The following is a 15,048-nucleotide window of genomic DNA, read 5'->3' as shown; positions in this document are numbered from 1 at the left end:
TGGGCTGCACAGAGCACTTGAATCTTGGCAGAAAAAGAGTAAAAACCTTCTGCAGTGAGCATTAAAAGAATGAGCCATTCTCAGCACATGAGATAAGAGCAGGCAGTTATATAACTGAGGGATGATTCAGAGCCCAGAAGAAGCATTTTTGGGCTGATCAGGAGCTGATAGCTGGCCGGGCCTGAGAGCACATGTCATGAAATCCAAGCAGAAAGGATGGGAGGTTTTGGAGCAAACAATGGGAGCACAACCAGCTCAGTGTGGCGGTGCAGGGTGGTACAGACCACACAGCTGCTCGCTCTGATGGAAAATGTGAATTATTTTCAGGCAGATCTGCTGGTGACATTCAGGAAATGAGAGGTTGTAACGATTAAAACCAAAACTTCGATTTCATAAAGATTTCTGGTGATATCTGCTGGAATCTGCTGTAGAAGCAGAGCTGCAGGAGGGCTGGAGGTGGGCGCTGGTGCTGTAGGAACATCTTTTCACAAATTCTTGGTACTTGGGGTGTCCTTATCTGCCCTCAACTCTGCACAAAGGGCCTTGTTAAGTCATCACTCATCAGGGGCTTTCTCTTTGCATTTTTTCTTTCAAGTCAACAAGAAAACAAAACAAAACAAAAAAAAAACCCATCAAGATGAGAAATTGAGTGCTCAAAGAACAGGAAGTTTCTGACACTCTTTCCTGTGGTGTTTTTAACCAAACACTTTGCATGTCTGATGCTCCAGATCCGTCATTCTGGAGGGCTCAGTTCTTGGTGTCTCCAGTTCTCGTGCTGCAGTTGCAAGCCTTGCTCTTGAAGAAGGGAGGGCCTCTCAACAATTCCCCTGGGAATCCTCAAGGATTCCTCTGGGAATGAGGAATTCCTTGAAGAGGAACCAGAGTGTTGTTGCCACTGTGTGCTCTGATTTATTCTGCTCCAAAGTTGAATTTTTGGGCTGGCCTTGGCTGCCCTGACTTTCCTTTGGCTGAAGAACCCGGGCGTGTCCAACCCCAGGTTCCATCCTGCCTTCTCCTTCCTCCAACAGCTTGATTAGGCTTTTCCCATGTTTCTTTGGCTGGTTTTTAATTATGTCTCTCCAAGGTCTTACCTCTCTCCCCGTTCATGCAGGGTCCATGTGATCCCTGTTGTATTCCTTTGGGAATTAAAAGCCCAGGACTGAGCTCCAAGGCTGCTCCAAGTTATCTCAGTTTGGATATGGGGCTTTCCCTGTGAGTCAGTAACAGAACCATCCTCCTGGTACAGATCATTTTACCACCCAAATATAGCCCAGAAATCCAGGAATGTTATCCTAAAAAGAAGTAAAATGGCACTTGGGCACACGGTCTTAGCTTGGCAGTGATGGGTCACGGCTGGATAAATTACCTTCAGGGTCTTTTCCAACCTAAATCATTCCATGATTCCAGTTTCCCTGGTGGTTAATGTGTAGCAGCTGAAAATTGAGGGTTCTGCTGGGAAGTTGGTCTTGGCCTTGTGTTCCCCATGTCTTCCCAGGGCAAAACTGAATGAGAACAGAGAGCACAGGTGCAAATAAAATAAAATGGGAATAATTAAAAGGTTAATCCCATGGCAAAGTATGTTTGATCATCAAAGACTAATTATGGAGGTTTAATTGACCTGGCATTTCTTCTTAATAGCTTTTATGGAAAATCTGATTTCCACAGGGCTGTATCTCCACAATTAAAATGGAGCTGTTCAAATGCAAGGCAGGATTTGCATCCTGGTGAGTTTTTCCTGAGAAAAGCCTCTGGCAGGGGCGGCAGTTTTATTCCAATACAAGATGCTGAACATGATCTCTGGGATTCTGTGGAAAATATTGAATGTGTGCTGTGTCCCAGATAATTCTCTGGCCATCCTCAAATCCTGAGCATCACTTCAATATCACAAGATGCACTAAATAAATTCAGGCTCCAACTGTCACCATGACAGTTGAACTTGGGGATCTTTGAACTCTTTTCCAACCTTGGTTATTCTATGATTCATTAAATCACATGATTTTGCCCCTCTGTTTTGTTTTGAACAAATTTCCAAGAACAAGCCCCCAAAGAATGCCAAAAATCCACTCACTTTCATGCTGTTTATCCCTTTCCAAAAAGATAATGCCAATTTGCACGGGCTATTTCTGGCTTTTCAGTTTACTTTCCAAAAGAAGATTAAATTTCTCCATGAGGAAATTTTTTTATTTGTACTGTTGAGTTCTCTGGGAAAGTTTGTTTTCTCATCTTCCAACAACAGAGAAGTCTGATGGATTTTGGTATGAGAAAACTCTGCTGTCAAAAAAATGAGCATCAGAGAGTTAAAATGTTTCTTTTGTGGGTGACAAAGGCTCCCAGTAGCCCCAGTTGGGAGGATTAAAGTCACTGGTGGCTTGCAAGGACCCTCACACCCAGTTCCAGCCTGAGGATCAATAATGCACCTTTTGGTCTGCCCCATTCTGGGAAAACTATTAGGATGAAAGGATAGTTTGGAGAGATTTGGATATAATACAGGTTTCCCATCGGTTCTACAAAACCGGGAGAATTCATAGAACTTCCCAACTCCTCATAAATGAACCGTGAGGAATGGGGAAATGTTTTCAGGTTGTTTTCCCCTGACAATGTTTCATCTAAAAGGGACGCTGCACATTCCCTGAGTGTTTTCTCTGTGATGGGACTTGTGAAATAGTGGAGGCAGAGTCAACCCCAGCCCTATCTGCCCCATCTGCTGCAGCCCTCGTGTCCCACGTACAAAACAGGAAGGGGAAGCAGCAATTGGCTCTATCAGAACAGCATCTCCAGCCAGAATGGCTCTTTGTTCTCACAGGTTGAAACGTTTGAACCATGAAAAAAACCCAACCAAGGAAATGCAGCTTTTCGAGTCAGCAGTTCAAAGGGTTTTGATGATGATGGCTTTAACATTTTCCTGAGGTGGTTGATCACCTCAGGTGCTTGGGATGATTTTCCTGGCACCCAGCACTGCTGGACTCGGAGGTGTTCAGTGGCTGGTGGAGCCCATCCCATAATAACTCTGGAAATGTACAAGTTCAAGCCTTCTCTTTCCTAAATCCACATGTAGAGTGTGACCAGCTGATTGCACATGGGCCAGTTCCTGCTGGATCCTTCACCAACCAAACCACAGCAGAAGGATGGCTCAGGGTCCGGAGGTTTGGCCTCACAAATCATCCTTTCATTGAAACATTCTTTCCAGAAGTTTTTTTTGGCAGAAGAACCTGAAATGTCTGTCCTCTGTCCCAAAGATCCCTCCAAACTTGGTGTGGATCAGTTTAGGGAGGAGTGGAGCTGCAGCACCAGGAGCTGTGGCAGTGGGGACAGCCCTGTCCCTGTCCCCACCCTGTGGCAGCTCCACTTCCCAGAAAAAGCCACACAAACTCTCCCTGCTGGGATTTTGAGAGGAAACCCTGTCAGCAGAACAGAAACAATCCATTATCCCTGGCTGATGCCTTTGGTCCTTCCTAGATTTGTCATCCATCTCCATCCCCACCTCTTTTTCTGGGGAGAGATCATCATCATCTCCAAACGTTTGGGATAACAAGGGCTGAACGTGGTCCATGCACTCAGTCCTGGCAGTAGTTTATTTTATTCATCTCAGCAGAGCAAGTGCTTTATCCCAAAAAATGCTGACTGGAGACAATGCTGAAAGTGTCCAACTATCTCCCCATCTTCCCTCAGTCCTCTTCCCTCAGCAGCCACTCAGAAAGTTGTATTTGCAGTAGGACTTGATGGGCTGAGTGACAAGGGCTGAAGTTTCCTTCACAGGAGGTCCCCCTGCTCTGGTTTCCCACAAAAAACAGGGAATAGGGAGCTTTCTTGGACTCGTGGCTTGGGATGGAGCAGCTTCTCAGAGCTGCCAGCGTGGGTCACTCATTAATATCAATCCCTAGAAACCAAGGGGAGATGGGAGCAGTGTTGGAAGTGTGACAACAACTCAGATTCCCTCTGCTGGAGCTGGGTGCTGATAACACCAAGTCGTGGGTTTGGTCCTTGGATAAACCATTCCCTTAAAAGCTGGACTTGATGATCCTTGTGGGTCCCTTACAGCTCAGAATATTCCATGATTCTGTGAATTCTCTGTGTTGAGTCCAGGGAATAAAGAAACCCAAGTTCAGGTGAGAGTAAGGGATAATCCCCTGGAGAAGCAGCTCCCACTGGGGGAAAGGAGCTGATACAGCAAAGGGGTTCCACATCCTTGGCAAGCAGCAGAAATTACTTCTCCAAACAGGGGGAAGCAAAGGAGGAGGGAGCCGAAGCCATCCCAGAGCAGCTGCTGACAGTGCTGTTCCTCAGTGTGGTTTTGTGTCACCCAAACAACGACTCAGCCAGCCCAGGGCTGACCCTGCTCGGGGGGTGGCCCTGAGCCAGCACTTCCTGGAGCACAGCCCACCTGTTTCAGAATGACTGTGGGCTGCTGGCCTTCAGGGCACGGAATTTATTGCATTGAAAGGCCCTTCATCTCCACTCACACTGGGGGGACACCTCCACACCTCCCCTTTCCCTCTGCTTTTCCACCCCTGTGCAGTGGAAGCTCATCCCTGTTCCAGGGGCACTGCCCTCATTAATCCCCACCAAGAGCTTTCCATCCTCCTTCCCTCTGTTTTTTTTACCCCTTCTGCTTCCCTCCTGTGCTTTATTCACTTCCAGGAGGGACATTCCTGGGATGATGACTGAAGCCATGCACATTCCAGGTGTGGCTGGCTGAGTCCAGCTGATCAGGGCAGGCAGAGCATTCCCAGGTCTCCATGCCCGAATTCAGGCATCACCACAGTCCTGCTTTTCTGGAGAAATCCTGCAGCTGATATTGCCCCTGGGAGTTCCCTGCCAGTGTCACACAGCCCAGCACACTCCAAATACCTTAGGGCAAGTCTGAAGCTGGGACACCATCCTTATCCCATGAGATTCCAAGAGAAATTGATTATTTTGGGAAGTCACAGGGAAGGAAAGAGAATGCGACTTGTTAAGATGTTTGTTTCCTTGTGAAACTCCACCTTTCTGCTCTCCCCTTCTTAAAAAGCCAGAGTGGAAGAAGTTGCCAATGCTGGAGGGGTTTTTCATTCACTCTGGGAAGTATTAAGGCTTTTAGGAAGTTGTCTGGAAGTCCTGCAGTAAAGAGATAAGCAGTGTGCTGGATCAGTGGCATTCAGGACACTTGAGGAAGGACTCAAGTTCTTGGATTCTGGTGCCATTGGAAACTTCCTGGAATCTGGCAGGAGTTGAAGGAATTTCAGGTCCAGGGGGAGAAGGCAATGGAGGGTCAATCAGTGCTAAGTGACAAACCTAAAGCATGGTCAAGCTTTTCCCAGATTTGGATGGTCCCAGACAGATTTCCAAAGCCTCGTTTGTGTCTTTATTCCTTATCCCATTGTCCTCTGGAAAGTGAATCAGACGAGTTACAGCCCCAGCATCAAATCGCTCTTTCAGACCTGATGGGAATTGCTTTGTTGGGGTTTCCTTCACCCTCATTCCTCTGGGAATTCATCCAAGATTCTTTTAGGAGTCCTCCCCTCCCCTTGCTCTCCTCTGGATCTCCTCACAAGTTGATAAATCAGGGAGGTAGCTCAGTCCTGACCCCCCACATTCCACGTGTCATCTTTGCCACATTGTGTCAGAGCTGCAGTCTGAGCTCCTCCTGGATTCAGCCTGGAAACCCTTCCCACCAAAACTCTGGCTGCAATTCCAGCACATCTGGAGCAGCAGCAGCCTCCTCGATCCCACACCAACCTCAGTGTGACTTTGCAACTAGAAATCTTCCTGTTCTTGAGAGTGAAAGGCAGAAAAGAAAAAGGAACAGAAAAAATACAAAGAAAATAAAAAGGAAAGGAGAAGGAATAACTGAGTGGCAAAAAGCAGAAGGAACGGCCAGAAAAGGGTAGCAAAAAAGCAGAAGAATGGCTGAATGGAGTAACAGCAGAATGTGCACCATAATTAAAACAAACTCCAGAGGCAGCTCCCAGCACAGGAGATTGCAGGCAGTGCAAGGAATTGTCCAGCCTTGGAGGCTTTTGGACCTCCATCCTTGAAAGTCTTCAAAATCAGGTGGGACAAAGCCCTGAGCAGCCTGGCCTGGCCTGGATCGAGCAGGAGTTGCACTGGAGATCTCCTAAGGTGCCCTCCAGCCTGAATTATCCTGTGATCCTGCAATGTGACTGTTCCCAATATGCTGCCAAGCAGCTCTTGGGAGCTGGATGGGCTTCGTGGGCATGGGTGGGTGAGGAAGGGTGGGAAGCTTTTGGGAAGGGCAGAGGGAAAAGGTGCATTTCCTTCTCACACACCTTCATTCTTCATGGAGAGTGAGGTCAAAGAGAAACTGCCACGTCCACAGCACCGTGGCTTTGGAAACTCCAAAAGCAGCCATAAAAATGGAGCTGGGGCAGGAAAAATGGCTGGGAATTCTCCCAGGTAGTCACACACCGTGGGAGAGCTGTGCTGGTGTGGCTTCAGAGCTTCACAGAAACGTGGGGTCACTGCTGCCAGCACTTGGAACAGAGCTGGACAGGCTGAGCGTGGGGACATGAGCACGACGTGGGAACCAGGGATGCTCACGAGGACAGGGAGATGTCCATGAGGACAGTGACCCACGTGGTGAGTTCAGCAGGGCTGGCTTTAATCATGGAATGGTTTGGGTGGGAAGGGACCTTAAAGCCCATCCAGCCCCAGCCCTGCCATGGGCAGGGACACCTTCACTAGCCCAGGTTGCTCCAAGCCCTGTCCAACACAGCCCTGGACACTTCCAGATGCTCCTGCGCTGCTTGGAGCTGTTCCCACCATGGATAAAGGTTTCTTCCCCCCAAGGATTCCCCACTGCCCTGGAGAAGCGAAGAGCTGCTGCCAAGAGATGCCCACTACCCAACCCCCTGTGACCATCAACATTCCATCAAATCTGGGGATGGTAGAATTGAAGAATTCCTTAACTCCTTAGCAAAAGGTAGGAGCAGCATATTATACGTCCTCAAAAGAAAGCCATTGTAATAAATTGAAAATTCAGAGTGGGACAGCCCATACTTAAAATATTCAAAATTTAGAAAAGTAATACTTCATTTGATATAGCCGTGGAGTTTGTTTGGTTTTGTTTGGGGGGTATTTTTTATTTTTGGTTTGGGATTTTTTAGTTATTTTTTGGTTTTGGTTTTGTTTTCTTTTTTTTTTTTTTTTTTCTTGACAAAGCCACAGTCGTTTAAAAAAAGACAAATATAGAATATTTTGAGATGCTGGAAGAACAGACATCCGTGAGAATTCGTGAGAATTCTGTTTTCCTTCTCAAGAGACCAACATCGAAAAGTCTCCTAAAAACTATTTCTAAACAATGTTGTTAACACTGATGTCAGAGGTGAGCTCCCTGCCAGTTACAAGCAGGAGTAAAATTCTCACAGGACAAAAACAGGGAGGGGACCCCGCCAGTTCCCTCCAGACCGGGGGGCGTGGGCACGGCTGGATGCTTCCAAGTGCCATTCCCTCGGAAGGTGGGAAAACCCTGGAAAAGCCGAGGGTTTCGGGGTCCCCGTGGGGCCGGGGCGGGATCGGGGGCGGGATCGGGGGCGCGCTCCGCTTTAAGAGCGGCGGGGGCGCGCCCGGGACAGATCCGCGCCCGCTCCGACCCCGCAGCGCTCCGGTAAGGGCTGCACTGGGGCTGCACTGGGGCTGCACTGGGGCTGGGGGGTCCTGGGATGAGGGGAGGGGGCTTTGCCTCGGTGCCCCCCGGTTGTGCCGCGTCCCGGTTTGAGCCGCTGGATCCCCCCCGGAGCGCAGCCGCGCCGCTAATGAGCTGCGGCGTTAATTAGCGGCCGCTCGCCGCGATGATCGCTCCGTTCCTGTCCTGTGTCCCCGCTCCGTCCCCTCGCAGAGGGGATCTGGGGCTTGTGAGAGGAGTTTGGTGTTTTGGGGCATTCCCGTCCCTCCTCAAATGGGGAATGCAGAGCCCGGAGCGTTCCTCGGGATGGGGATGCTTCGTGTTTGTGCTTGGAACGAACGACAGCAGCGGCTTTGTGCTTTTGGGTTGTGTAATTAAATGGAGTGTCATCTACTGGGGGCCAGAGATGCTCCGAGAGCTGGAGAGCCTCTGCTCTGGAGCCAGGCTGGGAGAGCTGGGGGTGCTCACCCGGAGAAGAGAAGGATCCAAGAAAAACTTAGAGCCCCTTCCAGAGCCTAAAGGAGCTCCAGGAGAGCTGGAGAGGGACTTGGGACAAGGGATGGAGGGACAGGACACGGGAATATCTTCCCACTGCCAGGGGTAGATGGGATATTGGGAAGAAATTCTTTCCTGTGAGAACCTGGCACAGAGTGCTCAGAGAAGCTGTGGCTGCCCCATCCCTGGAAGTGTCCAAGGGACCTGGGATAGTGGCAGGTATCCCTGCCCATGGCAGGGATGGAATGGGATGAGCTTTAATGCCCTTTCCAACACAAACCCGTCTGTGATTCTATGACAAGCTATAAATTTATCTGTGCTGCATCAGACTGGGAGGATAGCAGTAGTTCAGGGGTTTGCTCCCTTTGGGAACCATTTCTCATCCACTGCAGTTCCCTTTCACCCAGTGAGCTGAATTCACCAGCACACAAATTAAAAAGTACAAATAAAAAAGTGGCAGAAGCAATGTTTGTCTTCACTTCACGATGCAAATGTAAAGCCTCAGCTGGGAAATGCTCTTTTGTGGGATTCTTGTTGGTTTTTACAGAGGCATTTCTGGGTGTCATGTTCTTTCACACTTAAGCAGTTGGATTGTAAACATCAGTTTCCTTTTGGTTGCAAAACTCAAATTATATTTAGAAATACAATAGAAAACAAGTCTTGCTTGTCTTTTGGACAAATATGTCGAGTAGTTGTTTAAACTGTGGGCTGGTTGCTGGAGTTAGTGCCATAATGTAATAATGGAATAAAAGCATAAAAGATCTTTGACATGTGGACTGGTGGCTTTGTTCAGGACTTCTAATGAACATCACTTCCTCTACCCTCGGGTGGTGACAGTCCCCTCGCTGACACCTGCTCCGCTTTCATTCGTTTGTGCATTGCAGATAATCAAAGGACTCTTTTAAAAGAGTACAAACACCAAAATAGCTGAAATTTAACTGACACCTGGAAGCCTTGAGCATCCCAGAGCAGTTCTGAATTCTGACTTCAGTAAGTCCTGGGGACAGACAGAGAATCTAATACTGCCAAGTTATTTGTATGGGTGAAAATGCATTTATCAGCAATTTCAAGCTTATTCATGGTAGTGTTGTGGGTTCTCATGGCTGATCTTGACCCAGCTTCTGCTTTTGTTGCTGTTGTTGTGGTGTCCTGTTATTTCAGCTGGCTCTTGTCCTGCAGTTCTGGTCTCAAGCTGCAAGGGAAGTTCTGTGTTTGAACCATTAGAAACTGAAAAACAATAAAAAAATAAAAAAGAGGAGAATCGGGGCTGAGCAATTATTAGGGTCCAGGACCACTCCTCCTATTTTAAATTCCTTAGTGCTGTTGTCACCTTTGTTATCTCTCTCTGCTGTTTTGCTGAGTAGCTGCCTCAGTCCATGAGGAGTTAAGAGATTTTTTGATGCTTTAATGTCCTGATGTCTTGGCCTCAAGTTGCACCAGGGGAGGTTTAGATTGGATGTTAGGAAAAAATTCCTTCACCAAAAGGCTCATCAAGCCCGGGAACAGGCTGCCCAGGGAGGTGCTGGAGCCATCATATGTTCCAAAACGTACGGTTGTGGCACTAGAGGACATGGATTAGTGGTGATCCTGGTGGTGGTGCTTGATGGTTGGACTGGATGGTCTCAAGGGTCTTTTCCAAACTTAAGTATTCCATGGTCCCGTGAAGTGATTCCGTGACTCTGCCACATTTTGTCACTCATAGCCAGTTATTGGTACCTGGTGAAGAATGGATGCAGTGGGGATGGGTCAGATCCACACCCCTTCTCAGCTCTCTCCTGAGAGAGATGACAGGCTTTTCCTCTTATTTCATCATGGGTATTTATTTTCCTGTGCTGCTTTACCTCACCTGCATTTCCCCCCCCCAGGCCTGACACCATCCCCAGGGAGTTGGTGCCTCAGCCGGGCACCATGACAGCGCTGTCCCCCAACCTGTCGTGCCACCACCACTCCATCGACGACTTCCGCAACAGCGTCTACTCCACGCTCTACTCCATGATCAGCATCATGGGCTTTGTGGGGAACGGTGTGGTGCTGTACGTGCTGATCCGCACGTACCGGCAGAAAACGGCCTTCCAGATCTACATGCTCAACCTGGCCCTGTCCGACTTCCTGTGCGTGCTCACCCTGCCCCTGCGCGTCATCTACTATGTGCACAAGGGCCACTGGTTCTTCAGCGACTTCCTGTGCCGCCTCTCGTCCTACGCGCTCTACGTCAACCTCTACTGCAGCATCTTCTTCATGACGGCCATGAGCTTCTTCCGCTGCATCGCCATCGTCTTCCCGGTCCGCAACATCAAGCTGGTGTCGGAGAAGAAGGCGAAGTTTTTGTGTGTTGGCATCTGGGTGTTCGTCACCCTGACGAGCGCGCCCTTCCTGCGGAACGGGACGTACCAGCACGGCAACAAGACCAAGTGCTTCGAACCGCCGGAGAACTCCCAGAAGACAAACATGGTGGTGATCCTGAATTTAATCGCCCTCTTCGTGGGCTTCATCTTCCCCTTCATCACCATCACCATCTGCTACACCATGATCATCCGCACCCTGCTGCGGAACTCCCTGCGGAAGAACGAGGCCAACCGCCGCAAGGCCGTGTGGATGATCGTCATTGTCACCACCACGTTCCTGGTGAGCTTCATGCCGTACCACGTCCTGCGCACGGTGCACCTGCACGCGCTGCGCCTGCGCGGCCCCGGCTGCGGGGACACCATGTTCCTGCAGAAAGCCGTCATCGTCACCCTGCCCCTGGCAGCTGCCAACTGCTGCTTTGACCCCCTCCTCTACTTCTTCTCCGGGGGAAACTTCCGGCAGAGACTCACCACGCTGAGGAAGGCGTCCTCCTCCAGCTTGTCGCAAGCCTTCAGGAAAAAGATCTCCTTGAAGGACAAGGACGAGGAACCCTCTGGAGAAAGCCAGAGGGAGAATGGAAAGGCAGCTGTTGTGCCTTTGTAAGGAGGCTAAACTTTCCCCTCAGAGCTCTGGTGGGGGATGGAGATCTCCGAACTCTTCCAGAAGACGGGATGGAGGCTTTCAAGCCTTCATTGCAGTTAAATAACTGTGGACAGTCCCTGGTTTGTGGTACTTGGTGACAGAGCCACTGCTGGGGCTGGGCAGTCCCTGGGACCCCCAGAGCCACGGGGGACAGAGCAGCCACCACCAGCACAGCAAGCTGTGGAGCTGCTGCTGAACTCCCAAACCCCTTCCAAGGCTGTATTTGGGCATTTGCTTCGTTTCACAACTTTCCAAGAGCGTTAATTCCCCGAGCCAGCGGGAAATGTACACAAAGCTTGCGGCACGTGGGGAGCTCCTGAGAAACAGCAAGGGCAGAGTTTTCACTGGAACTTCAAACAGCCACCAAGTTATTTACACAGCAAGGCCAGGATAATTCCTGCCCTGCTCCCAGCTGCCTCTGGATTTTGGTTTTTATGATCATTATGCGTGTTTTAGGCTCCCAGGGCTGTGCCTGGGCTGCAGATCAGGGTGGGCCCCTCTCTCACCTGCACTGAGCAGTTCAGGAGGCTTTGGTGGGCAGCAGATTTGCCAGTGTTTTCCCAGTTTCTAGAGAAATCTGTGCGATCAGTTGTAAAATTGCAGTATCCTACTGTGCAGGATAACTTAGGAATAAGGATAAGAGGGAACCTTATTTCAGTGGGACTGGTCCTGAAGTGATGGCTGCAGGATTCAGAATATCACTCCATTTTTGGGGAAGTTTTAGGTAAAAGTGGAGCTCTGCATGCTTGGAGTCAGATTTGCCTTTCTTGACTATTGACCAAGGGTGTTAAATTAATAATAAATATAAAAAAATACCTCCAGGATGTTTGATTCTGTTCCAGAGTGTTCACCTCACCCACACCTCACAGCAAAGAGGCAACACGAGGCCCTTGGAAAGACTTTTAGGAAGAGCTGGAGATTCAAAATCTGAGTCTGGATGAGATGTGATGCTGCAAAAAACATTGGGCTGTTTTTCTTTTGTAAAGAAAAACTTCAAACTCTTGGATGGAGGGAAACATTCCTGTACTTTTCCAGGAGATCTGCAGGAAGGTAGCTCCAGCTCTTCTGGAGCAGAGCCCGGCCGGAAATGTGCGACGCATCCCGACAGAAATAGAAATTCTTGTAGGATTAAACCTCGCTGTTCATTTATCAACTCCTTCTCCAACTGAAAGTGTGTTTGGACATGGTATTTATGAAATTACTCGATGTTATCTTGAATAAAGAAAACAGTTTTAGTAGTGAAGAATAACAGTGAGCAAAAGGAGTTTGGCTTGCACAGGCATCTGCTGGAGAAATTATCTGTACAGATAATTGGAGTGTGAATTCTCTCTTGGCACCACAGGCCTAGCTCAGCAAAAGGCACTTAAAAAAACCAAATTCACCTGCAGGAGAAATGATGGATGTGAATTTCCAAGGAGATCTGAAATTCCTTTGTAAAATTTGAAGGATAAAGCAGTAGAGGGCTGAAAGCTGCTGCTGTAGGGTAGAGTTAGAGACCCCATAAACCCCCAGGAGGGCAGAGCCAAGGGTTCAAAGCCAGAACTGCAAATTGTTCAGGGAAAAAATGTGAATGAATTGCCTAAAACTCATTTTCAAGGGTCAGCACTGAGTATTCCACTTGTGTCTCCAGGCTTTAAGGGCATTGTAAAACTGTAAAAAATCCTCATGGATTTTTAATCAGAATATGCAGAACATGCCCATTCCCAAAGTTTAAAATATTGTACAGTAAAGCTAAGTGTGTATAAATATATGTATATATTGCAAAGTGTTTTTATTGTACCAGACGTATTTTTTGACCTTTTGCCTTTTTTATTTGAATGTGACAATGTTAATGGCAAAGGAAATGGCAGCTTTTTTTTTTTTTTGTGCAATAGGAATGCCTGTTTTAAAAAACTTTACTGAAAACCAAACGAAAACATTGCAAGTGAAATTTTAATTACTGTTTTCTGTAGCTTGTTTGAAAGTCTGTTACAGATTCTTCTTCCCTACAATAAAACTTTATTTGCACATAGCACCAGAGTGTAATATTTGCTTAATAATAATAATTTATAATGGTGTAACAAATATTTAGAGCAGCACAGATGTTGCTGAGATGTTGGGGGAGTTATTTTGCTCCAGCCAAACTGAACTTTGCTGTAGCCCAAATTCCCAGGATTCAGCCACCACCTGGAGCTGCTGTTTGGGGACCTGTTGGAGCCAAAATAATTCTGGTGGTCTTGGTAGACCCTGCAGTGGTGGAGCAGCCCAACAAAAAGCATCTGGAACATGGATAAATTGGGACTTACAGATGGAACATGCTGGGAAGACAGCTGGAGGGACAGGGATGCTCTTGGTGAGCGGGATTTTTGTCTGTTCTGTGTGGTCACACATCACAAATGCACGGAAAAGTCTGCTGGGAATGTTTTCTCCTTGGATTTCCCCAGAGCAGCTGCAGGGTCTGCAGGGGGGTGTATAAAGCTCAGCCCAGAGGGGTGAGGAGGGACTTTGCCATCAGCTCCAGGTGACAGTGTCCCTGCGTGTGCCTTTGCCCTGTGGACACAGCAAAGCGCCACCCTGGCAGCAAATCCCGGGCAGGTTTTGAACAGGAATAGGAACCTGGAGGGAAAGCTGTGCAGAGAAACAGGGATTGTTACTGGGATGGGGCAAGTTAGGAGCTGCGGTGGTTTTTGGGGCTGTGCAACGTGTCCGGAGCTGGGAGTTGGGGACCGAGCGTCACCCTGGCGCGGTGACAGAGACGCAGAGAAAACGAAAGTGAGTGGGTTGGGTTTTTGCTTGAAACGGGGCTGTTTTCTGCTGCAGTTTCTGGTCCAATGGTGTCCCCTAGTGCTGAGCCCTTCCCGGAGCTGCCGCCTGTGGCTGCCGAGGTTTCCTCTTTTCATTTAGTCCAGTCCCAGTTCCTCTCCTGTCATTGTCCTGTTTCCTCTGGTGTTGACCCCTTCGTTCCTCCCCTCCCACCCCTGCCTGTATTTTATTTCACAATCTTTGGGTTTCCCCTCTCTGCCTTCCTTTTGGTTTTTCCTATTTCTCAGGATGGATGCTCCAGCTGGGAAGGACCCAGTACCCTCCTCCTGCCTTGGGCTCCAACTGCACTCTCGAGTTTGCCTAAAACCCGCTGATTTTCCATAGGATGACTGTTCCATGATGACTTTTTCCATAGGATGACTGTATGGACCTGCAGAGCTTCCACTGGGAGCTGGTGGTGAGTACAGCCCTTGGGCATCACCTCCTCGTGCCAGTTTGGCCCAGGTGTGTCTGGGAGGGTTATTTCTGACCAAACCAGCACAGCTGTGCGTGAAAAGCTCTGCAAGAAACTGGTTATCCATGTGGGAATGGAATGGTCCTGCCTGTCTCCCACCAAAGGAAAGGGAGCTGCCACACAGGCACAGCTGGGGAGATCAGAAACTGCACACGGGACATGCTCACCCTAATTCCATAAACTGCTTTCCCATAAAACTCCTGCAGGATGTGAGAAGCCAGCAGCCCTTCAGTTTAATGAGTAATAAAGTCCAAGCACTGGCAATAAAGAGAGATTTCCTCTCATTCCTGCTTCGAGCATGGTGCCTCCTGGCCCTCCCCATCCCTAGGCATGAATTTTGGGGCTGGAGGGGCTCAATCCATTCCCACTGGCTGGATTCCCCAGGGATCTGTGCACTGAGAAGCTCTGGGTCCCTTAAGCAGCAGTTAATTCTCAAGCTGAACCTTAAATTAGCATTTTTGCCCAATTTCCACTCTGGTCTGACATTAAGAAAGGGACTTCTCCCAATGGCAGGAGGGAGAACACCAGGCTCTTTATCCTTCTCCTACACAAGCTATGACCTGATTACCAGGGGAAAAAATTAAGGAGCAAAAATGAAGGAAAACCCATCAGATTTTGAAATACCATCAGCACCAAAATCTCTTAGAAACATTCCTGAAAGCAATAAAATCTCTTAGAAACATTCCTG

General features: G+C 48.6%; 1 protein-coding gene across 1 annotated transcript; it reads left to right on the top strand.

The window, feature by feature from the left end:
- Window positions 1-7,588: 7,588 nt before the first annotated feature.
- CYSLTR1 (cysteinyl leukotriene receptor 1) lies at window positions 7,589-13,080 on the top strand. Its single transcript, XM_053955763.1, has 2 exons — window positions 7,589-7,603; window positions 9,982-13,080. The coding sequence occupies exon 2, from the start codon at window positions 10,025-10,027 to the stop codon at window positions 11,063-11,065; it is 1,041 nt and encodes a 346-aa protein (XP_053811738.1). The 5' UTR covers window positions 7,589-7,603; window positions 9,982-10,024; the 3' UTR covers window positions 11,066-13,080.
- The last annotated feature ends 1,968 nt before the right edge of the window (window positions 13,081-15,048 follow it).

Source organism: Vidua chalybeata, chromosome 14, assembly GCF_026979565.1.
Source record: "Vidua chalybeata isolate OUT-0048 chromosome 14, bVidCha1 merged haplotype, whole genome shotgun sequence".
NCBI classification, from domain to species: Eukaryota; Metazoa; Chordata; class Aves; order Passeriformes; family Viduidae; genus Vidua; species Vidua chalybeata.
The sequence above is the reverse complement of the archived record's forward strand: the minus strand, read 5'-3'. Positions and strand labels throughout refer to the sequence as shown.

Excerpts from the sequence above, each read along its gene's own strand:
- CYSLTR1 (XM_053955763.1), top strand. The coding sequence starts at position 10,025 with ATGACAGCGCTGTCCCCCAACCTGTCGTGCCACCACCACTCCATCGAC.